The 17,697-nt window shown below is 33.5% G+C and overlaps 1 protein-coding gene across 1 annotated transcript in view; it reads left to right on the top strand.

Moving 5' to 3' along the window:
- The first annotated feature begins 1,237 nt into the window (after window positions 1–1,237).
- LOC117100405 (protein cycle-like) overlaps window positions 1,238–17,697 on the top strand; it is a 60,407-nt gene continuing 43,947 nt past the window's right edge. The window contains exons 1-5 of the mRNA XM_033240080.1: window positions 1,238–1,444; window positions 8,226–8,285; window positions 15,246–15,332; window positions 16,213–16,370; window positions 17,009–17,088. Coding sequence (XP_033095971.1) covers window positions 8,233–8,285; window positions 15,246–15,332; window positions 16,213–16,370; window positions 17,009–17,088 — 378 coding nt within the window. The 5' untranslated portion in view covers window positions 1,238–1,444; window positions 8,226–8,232. The remainder of the gene's footprint in view (window positions 1,445–8,225; window positions 8,286–15,245; window positions 15,333–16,212; window positions 16,371–17,008; window positions 17,089–17,697) is intronic.

Genomic DNA, 17,697 nt, shown 5'->3' with positions numbered 1-17,697 from the left:
GAAAGCACAATGTGGAACTACATGACCAAAGGAAATATGATGTTTTTCATCATTGTGGAACAGCGGATTTGAAGGAGTAGGTGAGATCAGTGAAGCCTAGTTCTAATCTGAGGACGACTGAGCTGCCCATCACCACCACATTTTCTCTTTAAAAAATACTAATTAACTAATTGTTGTCATTTATGCATTTTGAGGATGCTTGCACTCTATTGACGCATCCTTTCACTAGATTATCTATATGTTTTTGTCTTGTTTTCAGTGTAAAGGCTAATAATTTGTTATTGTTTATTTTATTTGCAATTTATATTTAACCAGAAAATCACATTCGATGAAGAAAGCTTAAAACTACAAAGAGATAATACACTGAACTACATTGTTAGTAACAGTGATCTTCGACACAAATATAAAAAGATATGACCAAAATGATAAAAGTATAGTAGGCTTATATAATATTCTAGGTATTATTGTTAGTATATATTATATGACAAGGAACAGCAAATAACTGCCAGAAAAAAAAAAATTGTAAATTTTAGCCCCGTTATCGATGGTTAGCTGCACACGTCCGACTTTGTAGCCTATTTTTTCATTTGTTCCTCTGTTCATGGATTATTGTATCTATGACCACAGACAATAATTTAGTAGGTCTATAGTTTTTGCAACTTTCATGGGGTCACCAACCAGAAGAGGACATACAGTCAAAGTGTAAACACAGAGATTAACATTTTGATTGAAAAACAGGGAATCATTAAACTTTTCTGAACCTCAGTTTCACTCCGGAACGAATGAGGTTTTAGTCTGTATATTGCACCTTTTGACGTTGGCATAGTTAGGCCTATGCCTCGGGCTCTGGACCAGTCCTGGTCCATTTAAAAAATATATATAGACGTTATGTCATACCGGTTTTTCATTAAATAGGCCTAAATATGAAAACTTAAATGACAGCCGACGTCGTTTGTTTCAACCAGGGAGTCATTATAATAAATAGACTGCCTCAACTCAAGAATAATCAAGTACAAAAGTGGAGCCTTATTAATTTCATAAATTTGTTACCATTTTAAGACACAAAGTAAGTAAGTAAATAAGTAAAGTAAATATACTTTAACAATTACATAAATGACTGCCTGTCAAGAGCTTTATGAAGGTAACTTTATCATTCTTAATAATACGCACATTAACATAAAAAGACATTAAAATTTATAGGGGGCGCAATTGTATTTTGTCAATGCAACTTGCGAGCATGGAGAGCGCAGCGCAGCAGCTGAACGTCCCGTTTTATTTGGGTCAAGTCTTCAGCAAATGCAAGTGCCAACCTAACTTGTTACTTTAGAAAGTGCACTAAAAACAATTTAAAAATAATTTTTAACATTTGACGGAGTAGTTTTTAAGCTCTATTGAAATATTGAAAAGCTGAATTGTGTGTGGTCTTGCCGAATGAGTCAAGAAGGTGAGTATATCTTCCCATAAGGTTGTTGGGCTGTAATCAGGGAGCAGTTATGAACTTCTTCGTTCGTTGTGTATGACTATGATATGAAGTTGTAGAAAGAAACGTCGGCCTAGGTAGGATAGGTTAGGTATATTTCGCTTACCGTACGGTTAAAAACAAATGTATAATTATGTGTGTCATACAGACTACAGTCTACATGCTAAAGATCATAAGCATTTAATGAACACTAAACTTTTAGGAGGATGTCTCACACAGCCAACTGCAGAATTTCTGTACTGTATTTATTTTTCACCTGTTCATCCTTGCATCATGTTATATTTCTCCCTCTTACGTATAAGCTAGGGGCCTTGTTTCTTTTCTTCCGTATGGAGAGAGGACTTTCCAAATGAAGAAAATTTCATGGTCACAAATTCCACTTCCACCCTGAGAATAAATTGACTGTCGGCAGAAGTACACAATGGTGTATTTCAGGCAGATGTCTGCAATGTCCTTTTAAGTTGTATTAAAGCCCTATCCCGCAAAATTTCAGTTGTTAAAGGAAAATCTGATGTTTATGTTATAAAGATTTAAGTATAAATATAATGTGAAATTTCTAGTTTAGTAACTGAATTTAGACATTCCTAAACATGAAAAAAATGTAAAATAAAACTAAAATTTGATTTTTTTTGTGTGTTCCACACAAAAAATAAACGTAGATGAATTTTTGTTTTTGTTTTAGTGATAAGTCTGCGAAGAAATATAGTAGGTGCCGGAAACATTAGCCCATCCAACACTGCTAGGCTAGGCCAAGCCTTACCTCGATTTCGGTTCTGCTATCAGACATAAAAACAGCCAATATTATATTTCCGTTGCTAGTATTGACACTTGTGAAATATAATATTTCATTGGAATTATTTCAAATAAAAAAAAAAATGATTCTGACCGAGATTTTGACAGTTAAACAAACATATCTCAAGGCCTACTCGATCGACCGCAGAGTTGGAGATGCGAAGTACAAAAAGTAATCTCATTAGAGAGGTAAAACTTTATCGACTGTATACACAAAAGCGAGAGCTTTTCTTATTATTTTTATCCATTTCCAAAATTTATGCCAATATTTTTCCATGGTTTATTAAAGTAATGCATGCATTTTTTTCTAAAAAGAATTTTAGTGGAATTTTGCCAGGAATTTGGCCCGCATTTATATAATTTATATAACTTTAGATTATTTATAGCATTTTATTATATTTTTGTTGAACTGCTGTTGTCCATTTCAGTGTAGAATTAACCAGACATGAACAAAGAAAATCATAAATACTGGTAGTAATAAAAGTATTAATAGAAAAGTGATGTTACCCTTTTATGATTATAGACTTAAGGCCTGTTTATACTTCAACGATAACGAAAAAAAGCTAAAAAGCAATTGTTCATATAGAAAATAAAAGAAATAAGAGAAGTTTTTACACTAGGACGATTCGATAACGATTTATCAGTTAAGCGATAACAACATATTTTGACAAATCAAATCAGATGACGTCATAATCATGGAAAACATTAAAATCGTCGTAGTAGCAACGATTTTATCGTTTGTCCATGATTATGACGTCATCTGATTTGATTTGTTAAACTATTTTGTTACTGCATACCCGATAAATTGTTATAGAATTGTCCTAGTGTAAAAACTTATTTCTTTTGTTTCCTATATGAACAATCGCTTTTTAGCATTTTTATTTTTAAGTGTAAACAGGCCTTTACTCTCTGTTGGTTTGTGCAAAATATAAAAATTGTACTTGTCCTTTTTTTTTTTTTCATTTCCATACAAACTCACCGAGATAAATACCTACCATTAAAAGTTGACATCAAATAAAGTATATAGATATCACACACACACAAATATATCTATACTTTAGAGTATTTATAGCATTTTATTATATTTTTGTTGAACTGCTGTTGTTCATTTCAGTGTTGAATTAACCAGAGATGAACAAAGAAAATCATAAATACTGGTAGTAAATAAAGTATTAATAGGAAAGTGATGTTGTGATGTTTATGATTATAGACTTACTCTCTGTTGGTTTTTGCAAAATATAAAAATTGTACTTGACCTTTTTTTTTCATTTCCATACAAACTCACAGAGATAAATACCTCCAATTAAAAGTTGACATCAAATAAATATTAATATATTGATATCAAACACACACAATTATAAAATAAAATAAATAAATAAATAAAACAAAACAAAAATACTACATATATGCTAAAACATCCCAATAATTCTTGACTTAAAAATGGTCTTATTTAAGTATATTATACCTGTTTATTGTGTTGTTAATGTTTTTATTTAGGGATTTTTAAGAATGGATTATAAGTTCAAGTATTATATTTTATTACGGCAGACAGACAAATGAATAAATATAAATAAAAGATTGATTCTTAAAAGCATTTAATGTAATTGTCATCTCAGCATGAGTCAGGTTTGTAATAAATGGATTTACGATAGATTATTTTATTTATATCATATATGATCTTTAATTTAGTATTTGATAGAATAGCTTTCCTAGAATTAGTAGTAGGCTTACATCCAGAGATAAGCATTAGAATTTCTAGTACAGGTATGCAAACATTGCAAACCTGATTTTAAGAAACTCAGCTTATTCAACAAAATGGAAAAAGTATTAACACAAAGAAACTTTTAAATACTGTAAAAAGAATTAAAGAATTGACACAAAAAGAATAATTATGAAAGAGTAAACAAATTAGTTATTCAAAACCTAGGTACAATGTCATGTGATTTGAATTTGGATCAGAAAACTTAAAAGTTCTTTAAATATAACCCTCTTATTAGAGGTAACAGTGGGCAGTGCTTGTCATTTGCATATCTGTCAAATGTCAGTTGGCACTGCTTTGTGGCGTCTATGGATCCTCTGAGGCCAACGAAAATTTTATTTTGATTTGAAATAAAAGAGGACAAAAAAGAAAAAAATGTAATGTGCCTCTTATCTACCGTACTCCTATGTGTAAGATCCTTTGAGGTGCTTGCTCATTTTCTGTGGCTGGCCCCTCTTGTTGGAATGAAATCCCATTTATCACTCGTACTGAATCGGTTGGGCAATTCAAATCTGAACTTAAAACTTTACTTTTTTGTTCTCATTTTTATTGCTTGTTTTTGTTTTTTTTTTATTCATCGTTCTTGGTCCTTTTTGACTTTTTGTTGGGATAACATGCATCATAATTTTTGAGGCAGCGGCGCCACGAGAATCTTCATATCATAGATGATAGATACGTGTACCTGATAAATCTCCGATTGATTTATAGATTGATTTGTTATTATTTATTATAGCTTACTATAAAATTGATAACCACTAAAGCTCTATTTTTTTTAACAATTATTTTGCATATTTGTGGATAGACAGTAGGCTTACATTTGTTACATTTTTTTACTTTATATTTACTTTTTCTGTATCGTATTATTCTTCCAAAAGGTCAAGTGTTTCCTTAACGAATAGAAAAAGATAAAATGCTCAGGGCATTTTTTTATGCTCATTTGATATAGATTGAATCATTCATGAAGTGCAACCTCATTTGGTCCCTGGGAAATGTTCTTTGGCCCCTGGGGAATATTCCCAGTTATGGATCAGTGACTTTACAGTAATTCACATGCTACCAGTTACTACCCAATTGGTGTTCAAAAAACCTCTCATTTGATATAGGATCAGTCATGCACGATGTGCAACCTCATCTGGTCCCTGGGGAAAAGTCTTCGATCCCTGGGAATATTTCCAGTTATAGATAAATTTCTTTCCAGATCATTCACATGCTACCAGGTACCCATTTGGAGTTTAAAGAGTGCCTCTCATTTGATACAGAATCAGTTATGCACGATGTACAACCTTATCTGTTCCTGCGGAATATTCTTTGATCTCTGGGGAATATTCCCAGTTACGGATCATTCACATGCCTCTTATTTGATACAGAATTGGTAATGCACCAAGTCTTCGATCCTTGGGAATTTTCCAGTTATGGGTAAATTTCTTTCCAGATTTTCTTTCATTTCTTTATTTCCTTTCTCTTAAATTTTTGAAAGTAACAATAACATTCACAGATCATTCACAAGCTAACAGGCACCCATTTGGTGTTCAAAAAGAGGCAAACGTATTGTCTTGGTTTGACACAGCACAGTTTCAGTCTCGAACCCATCGCCTCTCATTTGAAAGCCTGAAACTATACAATTCTGTGCTACCTGAAATCTTGCCTTTACTACAGCTTCTACACTAATTTACATAAATTTACATTTTTGTGTCTGTCCAAAGTCACTTTAAAAGGAAGTCAAACCAAGGTTGTCTCATTCGGGCTGAGAAATTGGTACTCAAAATGTGTTGACGTGCTTGGTTTGAAATTGCTGTCGTCCCAGGTAAGATACTAGATTGACGCTTGTTTGACATTTCTGCCGTGTCATCGTAGCCTGTGGCCAACAAGTGACTGATAGCCAAGTTGAAGCTTGTCAACTCTAGTCTTTTAAGTCATGTTTGATAGGGAGATTTTTTTTGCATGGCGATGGTAGGACCTAGAGCTTAATGACGTCACTAAGAAGTCATCTGCGCGTTCAAGAGTGTTCAGTTCTCATCGTCTGGATTCTAGGACGTAATTTGGCCCGAATCTGTGTTAAACAGAGATCATCACCGTTATCATTATCTTAAACATTAAATCTTAAATAGAATTTATTTAACTCATTGGCGAGTTTAGTATCATTTTTAAACCCACATGTTTGGATGCTAACTTACTTAAACTTTTTTTCCCCATCCATACCAGTAGCAGTTTTTAATTCTAAACAGTAATAGACCTAGAGTCTTTTCCTGAGAAATTATTAAACTTTAATACCATATTTAACTCTTTTTTTTCTTTTACTTTTTTCTTTACTTCATTACATAGTTCCCCTATATGCTGCTTGGTCAATGCTTTTAAACATTTCATTTTTCTTCCTAATTTGGTCACACAACTTTTTTGAAAACCATGGTTTTCTGTTTTATATTTTGACTTTTACTGCTGGGACAATTATAGACTCACAAAATTTTAGTCTGTGACGGTTTGAGCTGCTTCATTTACTGAGTCTGGTGAGTCCAGCCCCTCCAGACTATCAAATTTTATTTGACAAAGAAATGTGACATGCCTAAATAAGGTCATGATGACATCACATCAAGCCCATATATATATATTTTGGTCGCTAATAACTTTTTATCCCTCTCACATAGACGTAAAGAAGAATTGAAGTGGATTCTTAGAACCAATTCTTATATTAACGGTTTAAATAAAGACTTAGATTACTTATCAGACTATTCATTTATATATACTTAATTTTTTTCTTGGTTCCTAGGCCTTTATCCAGCTTTTATCTATTTTGTTTATTCCATATTAAGTAGAACGTTTAGGATGCACATCTTACTACGCGCCTTTGTTCTTTACCGCTGATTCGATGTTCTGTTTTCGTTTCGTGTGTGAATATTGCTTTACTTTGTATCTTTTGTCAGTTGTCCTCACACTGAGGAAGAACACAGGAGTGTTTGAAATATTTGTGAACATACTGTACATAAATTGCCTTAAAATACTTGAACGATAAAAACATGATATTGAAAGACGTAATGACTGTCTCTTATACACATCTAGATGTGCTGAACCAAAGTATACAATACAGCCACACTCTTATGCCAATTACTCAGTTTAACATTTACAGACAGTACGCTGGTTTTAGAATGGCAAGCCTCGTAAAATACTCAGCGATTTACTTGTACAGTATTTGTGTGAATTTCCGACATTGGGTGGGTTTTTATTTCTCAGTACGTAATGAGGAGGAAGGAGAAATAACCATTTAGTCACCCTTGTTAACAAATGCTTGAGTGGCAGAGTCCCTTCTCTCCAAAACACTTTCACCTCAGTTGACAGTGTTCATAACTACTCTACCAGATCCAGTTCTGCAGGAAATTTAATTTTGCCTAAAGTCAGAACTGAATCTGGTAGAAGAAGTTTTACTTTTAGGGATTCTCGAATTTGGAATGCGGGGGGTAGGTAATTTTTTTACTTAATTCGTGTTTGTTTTTTGATGTTCTGTGTTGTTTCTCTTGCGATTTTAATGTTTTATGTGTACTGGGCCCTCTGGGAGAACAGTAACTTTTTACTGAAGAGGTAACCGAGTATAAAGAATAAATAAATAAAAATAAATAAATAGTGGCATTGAATAACCCATACCCTTGTACCTACCCCAAAATCCATACAGCGGCATACCTAGGAAACTTTAAATGGGGGAGGGGCTAATTGGGGGCGCAAAGGTAGAGTGGGGGGCACTCAATGATTAGGTGAGGGGGAGGCGATACAAGCTTGCAAAATAAGGTGATTAGGGGTGATTTTTAATCGTAATTTTTTTGGGGAGACAACTGGGGAGCACCCCTTTCCCCTCCCTTAGGTACGCCATTGAATCCATACAGGAATTGTGTCCCAGAATTTCAATCTAGGAGGTTTACAGTATGCTGTCTTCTATTTCTGGTACCTTTGCTTGACACATCTCATTTGCGAGAGAAACTTAGTGAATAATCAAATCGCTAGTGTATCGTACTGTAATAGGGTGATGATGTTGACTCAGCCTAATGTAATCCAGTCTTGAGGTGCTGGGAAAAGACTAATATGCAATAATAAATGATGACTTTGTAGATATTAAACAGCTGGGACTTGCAATGATGTTGATGATGAGTTTACCTCTTTTTTTTATGTTATGAACTGCTCTTTATCTGTTTTCTTATTCTCTATTTTTAGCCACACTATGATAGTTGGCAGTTGTAGCAGGAAGCGTTCCTCTAACATGGAGTGTTATGGGTATGTGCATTTTAATTTTCAAACTGGATAAATATTTTTGAGTATTAACAGTATGAACAACTGATGAAATGATATATTTTTTATTTATTTATTATTTTACTATGTATAACATCTAATATGTTGTACATACAGTATGTCACTGGCTCTGGCAAACCAGCCATTTGCCGGAAAAATTTAAAATTGAATTTTTGGTTTTGTTAGATTCTGCATGAATTTTTTTTTATTTGATGAAAATTGGTTTTGAGTATTAGCAAAGTTATGAATATTTTATAATTCATTGGATGCCAGCCATGTAGATTTTGAAAAAACAACTTCCAAAGATTCCAAAATCAGTACCGGTAGTTTATTATTAAGACTTGTTGTATTTTAAAAACAATTTTAATATACTCAGTTAGATTTAGTGATGGATTTTTTGCAGAAATGTTCTTTAATGTTGTCTTTTTATAAAATGCAAAAACCTGAAAATGTTCAAAATGTTGATTCTCGAACGAATAGGGAACTCTCCTTTAGCGATAATTTTGCAATTAAACTGTTAGAAATGCCTAATCCATAGAGACTCACTACTAACTATTTCTGTAATTGTGGTTGGTTTACCTTGAAAAATTAGTTGAAAGTGTGTGCAACTGCCATTGCCTATCTATCTATCATATGGACAATTCGACAATCGAGTAACTAGTATTTAATCAGTTCAGTTTTTATGTTTTGGATAGAATACTATATCATACTAAAATATTTAAAAAAAAACTAAAATATGCAATTAAATCTTTAAATTGTAGAAAGGGATCAACTAAGTTATCAACATTTTAGTCAGGTTTACAAACTACAGTACTACAAAAATTGCATTTTTTATGCAAAAAATATGTAGTTCTGGTATTAAATATTTTCTCTCTTTTAGTTAAAAATCTAATAAGTTGCATTGCTTGAGAAATTAAAATGTTTACTTTATGTCATCAAGTTTAAATTTGCTCAAAATGGTCAGTATTCTGCCTTTACAGTAAAAATACAATACAAATACATACCATAACATTCATGTTTAATCGCACATATAAAACACAGTTCACCCTCCAATTTTAAGACCATCAGGATGATCTCCAGTTGAGTACTGTTTAAAAGACTGAAAAAGTGATCTTGGAATTAGATGGGTCTCGATTTGGAGGGTGAACTGTTACTATGGAAACTACCACAACAAATTACTTTCTTGAATTACACTGCTACAGGTGAATCGGAATTACCGTAGATGGGTCTAAAATGGGAGGGTGGACTGTACTGTATTACAGTGGAGTGCTACAACAAATGAATTCTTGTACACTTCCTTTATGAAACCAACAAAACTTCTGTATTCTTCTAAAACTAAATAATCAAGTCAATGATTTACTTTTTTTACTACTATTGTTCGGCATCTAGAGGCTACTTGCACAATATTCTCTGATATTTGACAAATTCATATTTTGGTAGATCAGACCAGGTCCCCAATGGAGCCTAGGAAAACAAATTTACTTTTATTGATATAAATTGGTAAAAGTGTGCTGGATATATTGCGAGGTCTACTTTGTGATTACTTACCTGGGTAAACTGATTGCCTACGGTATTCACTCCTAATAAGTAATAGGACAGTCTGTCTCTTTAAATACTTAATTCACGGGAGACCAAATGAGACATGTGCTAAAGGTTACAAGAACTTTAGGAAATTACTATACCATCATCTTCACATATGAATTCAAACCGTGCCATTAGTGAGTACAATTAATAAGCAGACAGTAAAGATACACAGGACTCCCTAGTTGAAAGAACTCGCTTTCGGGAAATCTGGTAAAATGAGCTTTCGTATTAAACGCATCTTTTTATTTTTCCGCGCACCGTGATACCCATCGTCGCCAATTTCCTTTTGATAATTGATAAATAAAGGAGTGAAAACATGCAAATACTATGAATTGCGGAAGGTGAGTCATCTTCCGGGATATTCGTGCATGCTTGGGGTAGTGCAAGAGGCTGCCCCGATTAGGAGACTCCTGTGATTTGCGGTAGACTTGGGAGCCTTCGGGTACACACAACTTGACTTTGCTGATATTATGCATGCTAATACTGTATGCGTCTTCACATGGACACGATGTAGCAGGGAACACATCCTAATACTTTTTTCCTAACATGTGCTCCATGGAAAATTTTGTCTCATCTGTGAATTGGGTGTACAAGTAAATTAGATTTTAAGTTTAATGTTTGCTTGTACAGTATTCATGATTAATGTCTATGTCCCATGGTGTTAGAATATTAAAGTTAATGAAATAATCTATTGCTCGGGAGTATTTTTCTTTATTTTAGGATTTTTTTAGGAATATTTTATATAAATAATTTTACTTTTTGAAGTAGTTCTCAAGGTTTTGTAGAAGATCAAATTGCTTATTTTGATTTATTGAAATTACAGTACTTTTTAGCTTTTTGTAATTACAAAATTAAAGGAAAGTACTTTTTTATGGAGTATTATCATGGTAAGCTGATTACACAAACATTTGTAGGTAAACTGTTTAAGAAGAATAATAATATACAGTATAAGTTTACTTTTATTGATTGTATGTTTGTTCTTTTATTTTGTATTTTAAACTGAACCACTCTGGAAACTAGTACATTGCATTAACATTGTTCAGAATAAAGAGTCTGCAGAGCAGAGATGAAGAGAGGGTATAAAGCAAAGGGATACATTTAGTTATAGAGAGAAATAAAATAATATACAATACTGTAATTGAATTCTGGAAAATATATAATGACTGTAGGCTGTTTTGTGTTACCTGTATTGTATTCATCTAGTGTGCTTGCTATTGTCCATTTCTCTTTGCCATGTTGTTTAATAACTTAAATTTTTGTATTATTAGTATCCAATGGGAACATTTGAGCACAAATTGCTGTTTTCACTCTTTTTTTTAAATATTCGATTAGAAAATTTAGAGTAGAATTTTTTTAAATAATTAACTTCAAGTACAAAACTGGGACTTCTCTAACACTAATGAGCCTACAGTAGCTGAAGCCATGACCTTGTTTCATCATCATCATCATCTGTTCGCTTGGACATCGTTAGTAGACTTAGCGTTTTACGCCCTCTATTATCAGATTCCATCTCTTCCTATCAGTGGCCAACTCCCTCACTTCTCGTGTTTCAGCAGTGTTCTTGATTCATTGTTCGTTAAAGTTCTATTCATGCTTCTACATTGCGATGATTATACTACTGTAGGGTCCTCAAAAAACTTTACCTCACACGTCGTACAGCTGAGCACTGACTGGGTCGAACAAGAATTCTAAAGCCACTCACTGTGTGTGATAGACAACACTGCACTCTCTACTGCCTTTTAGTGCCAGTCTCAATAATGGAATAATGGAAATTTGTCTTGTGTATAATATGAAGAACTTTCTGGCTTTAAAGTTTGATCACAACAGTCAGAAATATTAGATTTGTATGTCAGTCCACACATTCAGCCACTGACACTCTACAGGCGGTGTGACATTGTGCAACACTCACAGAGAGCGCAGATCCATTTAGCGGCTGATGATCTTTGACATGCCGGGTTTTAAGAAACTCCAGAATCAACTAGTCTATCCGGAAGACTGCCCAAATGAAACCCGGGCATTCGCTGACACGATTCTATGAAGAACACAACGTGCAGGCAATGGATCATTTTTAATGACAATCCGACACTCGGCAGATGTTGTGTCATCTAGCGTTCACGGGAAGCTTAGTTGGATTTGTCGTGCGACGGTCATACGACTGTTGTACGATGCAGTGAGTGGCTTTAGGCCACTTGATTGTGTAATTTAATGCATCTTTAAAATTAGAAAGAGAAGCATATGTAAAGCCCTGTCATGGCATGCCTAATTATGGTCATGATATGATGTCATCATATATAGGCATATCATGACCATATATGGGCATACAACCACTTTTTTTCAAATAAAATTTGATAGTCTAGACTTAAAATCAGAAAGTTTAAATTGTATTCATTGCTTAAATTATTGTTTAGAATTATTGATTGCAAATATCAGTACTGTATAGCATATCGGTAATTACATTTGTCTGATTGTACAGTGGAACTACCTCATTATGTGTACTTGGAGAAATGCCAATGTCATCGCACCACTAAACTGAAGAGTTTATTCTGGTGAAGATATTGGCAATCTATAATACCTGTTGAATGATTGGTTTTTGATTAGATAATTTTTAATTAATATATTGTGCTCATCTTCTATTTATTGTCGCATATCCTCTATATATTGTGCTCATCCTCTATATATTGTCTCCAGATTTCTCAACTCATTCATAACTTTTGCATTAAGATACTACAACTCAAGTGCATAAATTTATGGTTTCACCTGTCTGTTTTAACTGTATACATAGGCCATATCATTTTACATATTTATATTTGTTACTTTTCTTGTTATATTTTTGATGTTTATATATATTTTTGTATCTGTGAATTGTCACACCCAAACAGAATTTCTGTATTTTGGACAATAAAATTATCTTGAATCTTAAAATCTCTGATTGTTATTTATCTCAATGTATTACATTTATGATATTAAGACAAAATAAAATAGTTAAAATAAAGCAATACTGCCTTTACATTTAATAAACTTGAAAATTAAATATATGAGGCATGTTGTGGCAAAATTGCTAAGTTGTAGCAAAAATTGAAATTCAAGTTATTGTTATTTTCAGTTAGCTGAGTATGTGATCTTTAAAATGAGGGGGTCATTCATTGAAATTGGAAATTTCAAGCCTAAGTTATTGGAAAGTGAAAGTACAGTACTCTTAGAATCAAGATAAACATGATTTTGAGTAATTGCCTTTAAAAGTTATTTGTGCATACTGTACATTGTTTAATAGAATGAACTATCAAAATAACATTAAATAAACAATTTCTTGACCACTTCCAGAACTAATACTTTGGTACACGATTAATAAGACATTAAACTGTTGATCTATAGTGAAAAACACATTCAAATTTTTGTGCAATTTTTTGAGCTCCCATATATTATATAGCTCATTTACTCAATACAGGCCTGTGCGACAACTTAACCATTTCACCACGACATGCCTCATATATAAATTGGGGAAAAAAATGTTTGTGCCTCTGACTATGAAAGTTGTCTTGACAAAATGGCTCCAGCACCAAATGCTATCTGTACAGTATATAGCTCAACAATTTACATTTTTGAATTTTCCCCCCATAATGTCTCTGGGACATTAATGTTTCCCCCAACCGCCGGGTGCATGGTCATGCACTTGTTCCAGCTCTGTTGGTTACTTGTATAAGTTATAACTAAAAATTAAAATGAGAACTAGACTTACTGTCTATTTGTACCATAGAACATAGGGTTTTACCTCATTGCTATAATGAGAAATGAAGTTGAAATTGCAACAAAAAGAAAAGTTGGCAAAAGTATAAAGTTAAAAAAAACAAAAACACGGAAAACGAAAATACTTATAGTACATAATTATGAAGTAAAAAAAATATAACAATAAAAACCAATTTCACAACTAGCGCGATGATGTTAGTGAGATTCAAACTATTGCTGCAATGGTAATAGCGAGGTACATCGAGACTCATAAGCATTGCGCGCTATATGGGCCAACCTTGTATAGGCCAGGGCAATTTTTCGTTCATATAAATTCAGTGACTAAAAACAAAAACTATTTATGCATATCACGGTAGTTTCGAGATTAACCTAGCTGCAGCTGGTTTAAACTCTTTAAAAAACTTTTCTTTAATTTAATCAACTGTCCAAATAAATCTTGAATTCCATGGTCCTCATATCGATAACCTACTGCAGATCGTCACCACAATTTGATCATTTCTTCATTTGAACATTTATTAATTTCTTTACTAGACTTTGACAAGCTATTACAGAAAGTTTCATTTATTACCCATTGATTTTTTTTAGGGACCTCAGTAATTTCAGTTACCCTCAAATTTACACCCTCAACTGGATTTTCCCCAACACGTAATACTTTCTTAGGTATGTATGCAAGAAAAAAGAAAAATCAGAACAAAAACAATAGCTTCTTCGGCTACTGCTGGGAAAAGCCAAAAATGTACTTTCCAGGTTTTTAAAAAATCCTGTCATTCCTATATACTACTATATTTTCTGTCTGCAAATTTATGGATTTTTGTAGAACATCTGTAAAACATTGATTTTTGATCTCTGCATAATTTTTTTTTGACGTCCTTCCAAGTCAGTGATTCAGTTTTTACCTGTAGATTTTTTTTTTTATTTATATATTTTTTTTTCACTTTGCAGTGAAAACGATTGTTGCATCATCTCTCAAAACACCTTGAGCATTGAGTACATATGTATACCATATATAATGTACGTGCAACAGATGTCTTTTGGCCCTAAATCTTGAGGTCAAGGGCTCAAATCAAACCCATGCTATTATTTTCACCTTGGGACAAAACAGTTTACCTTTGGTTGTCTCTACCCAGGAGTATATACGTGCATACTTCGTAGGTTTCATTGCCAATGCACAGATTACTAGATGCAACATTTATAGAATATTCCCCAAAGGGGCTTAAGATGTGTTGCATATTTGCTTGGCCCATTGAATGAGGTAATGATGTACTGTAAGCATGTTATTAACATAATATTTCCTCCACCAAATGTGGTTATGTTTTCACCTCTGGCTGGCTGTCTGTTTGAAAGATTACGCAAAAACTAATGAATAAATCATCATAAAATTTGTGGAATGGTACATAATATTCAAAGAAAGAGATGATTAATTTTGGGGAGAAAGGTCAAAGGTCAAAGTCACTGAAAATCAATTTTTTTTTAAAACTCAGAACATAGAAAAAAAATAGTGAAATGATGACTGCTTATGCATTGTTCATTATTCAGGCACAGGGCAGAGGTATGCACTCTGTAAAGTGACTACTCTAGTTACTATGTTATTCTTAAATTTCTTTTTCCATCTTACAGGGATTCAAGCGAGGATGACAACAGCACCAGCACCAGCACCAGCAACTCTATACTACTAACAGATGACGAGTCAAAGAAGTTTGCAAGGTGTGTTTTGATTGGATGAGAATATTTTTTCTCAACACTTGTTGTTTTGCAAAACCATTCATATAGATTCATTGAAAACACATTCTATAAAAAGTCCACATAAATCACTTTCTAACATTACAGTATAATAATAGACCTACCATTTATTTTGGAGAACAAATAATATTGACACTTGAGGGAGATGTTCAATTAAGTGCAGCAGCTATTTTAGGACGTTTCATTGCAGTCCTTATTGGAGTTTGTATATGAAAATAGTTCTATGTGTTGTAAAACGCCTGTATTTCCTATTGGAATGATAGATCCTTCTCCAATTGTAGACTCTGTTTATTCCTAGATACTTCTAATTTGAGACAATTTATAAGTTAAAGGCATACTTTAACTAACATGGGGTACTGGCATACTCAACTATTAAGGTCCTATTAACCCACATAACTCTGCCCTTATGCAACATTAGGGTAGAGATCCCAATATAATAAATGATCCTCATACATCTACCCTACCTACATTATCATAAATATTTATTTTAATTGTTCAGTATTTTTATTTAGTAGCATCAGTATTCAAATCAGAATAATGTTATTTGTTATGTTTTTTTTTTTTTTAATCACACCCAACAGTGGATAACCTGCTACTTACAGAATGGATTAACAATAAAATACATGTATGAATATATATATATTTTAAAGAGAGAAGCTAAAAAAACAGACATAGTAAGGAAAAAACAGACAAAAAACAACGAACCAAAATGTATGTTACCAATTATTTCTAACAAATGAAATGTTTCTAAAACTTTCTACAACAGAGACTTCAATCTCATACAGTATACCAATAATCAGCTGTAGAAACTCTCCAAAAAAGATTTTGTTTTTGTTTTCTGCAGACAAAACCATAGCGAGATAGAGAAACGTCGACGAGAAAAAATGAACACATATATCCAAGAACTGTGCAATATTATCCCATCCTGTAGTGCTATGAAATCCAAACTAGACAAGCTAACGATCCTGAGGATGGCAGTGCAGCACATGAAGTCATTACGTGGTAAGCATCAATCAATCAAGTTGTCTCCCACATGACAAACTCCCACCATTAACTGTTCTGTTCAATGTGTTCAGAGTGTAATAAATGTGTGTGAACCACACCACATATTTTATTTAAAGTTCATGGAACTTTAAGGGTACTGTGGTTAACACTAAACGTCAATCACATAGTAAAATAAAAGAAAACTTTTTTAAGGTAAGTACATTGCTTTATGGGAATGTCATGAATGTTGGAACTGCTCCGATAAAGGGATGGCTGCCATCAAAAAGAAAGTTTAAATTTGACTTTTGAACACAATCTGTAATAAAATTCATGCAAACAGCGCAACTCTGATAAAATTGACTGAGCAAGTGCTAATACAGTACACATCTGAACATTTTTAAAAAATATAGCCTCAGATAGACAGACTGTACATACATAAAATTTTACTGATAATATTAAGATATCAATGGGACGTGACTCCAGTGAACGACAAGGGAGTAGAGAAGGTTATAATTTGTGCTGGTTTGCCATTGTATGTTGTCCAGTGACCAGAGGTAATAACGGTCGCTCCTTTTGATCATTTAATTTGAAATTGGTGCCTTATAAATATTTGGGTATTATTATTATTATAAATTTGGATTTGTGTTTTTATTCAGGGGCAACAATATCATGCAAGGAAGCAAACTATAAACCATCATTTTTATCGGAAGATGAGATAAAGCAGTTGATATTAGAGGTAAGAGAATCCACGCCTGTAACCATGGAAGTTTGTTATACAGTACTATTTCATCTTGGGTTACTACAGCCTTAACATCGGCGCTGGTTCCAGCTGCTTCTCACCCAATGTTTTGGTTGGTAGAACCAAGTCTTCTCGGATAAGGACTTAAAATGGAGGCCCAGTGTATACACCTGGCTCGTGTGCACTTTAAAGAACCCATTGCATCTTTCGGAACAGTAGTGGGGGTTGCCCCCATGTTATACTTCATTTCAGCCCCTGTTGTTGTGGAATGATGTGTACGTGTAGCTACTATAAGCGCCTCTTTATGGCTGCTAGGTAATTCTAGCCCAAGCCCATACGCAATTCAGCACAATGAGGCTGCAAGATATGGGTTATTGTCCTACCTTTACCTACTTTTCTGTGGTTTGCCGGTCGAACATTCTTTTCAAGCGAATTCTCTTGTGATTTGCCAAACCACCTCTTCCTCAGCATAAATAAATCATCAAAATGTTGCTATAATTTACCATTTACCGACTAGAAAGATTCAGGTGCAAAGAAATTATCCTCTCCCACCCATATATGGGCTCTTTCCCATCCCGCCCCTCCCCGATTGTGCCTAGGCGCCCT

Source organism: Anneissia japonica, unplaced genomic scaffold (assembly GCF_011630105.1).
Source record: "Anneissia japonica isolate Jap-2015-1 unplaced genomic scaffold, ASM1163010v1 scaffold3338_len356548_cov189, whole genome shotgun sequence".
NCBI classification, from domain to species: domain Eukaryota; kingdom Metazoa; phylum Echinodermata; class Crinoidea; order Comatulida; family Comatulidae; genus Anneissia; species Anneissia japonica.
This window is presented reverse-complemented; position numbering and strand designations above follow the sequence as displayed.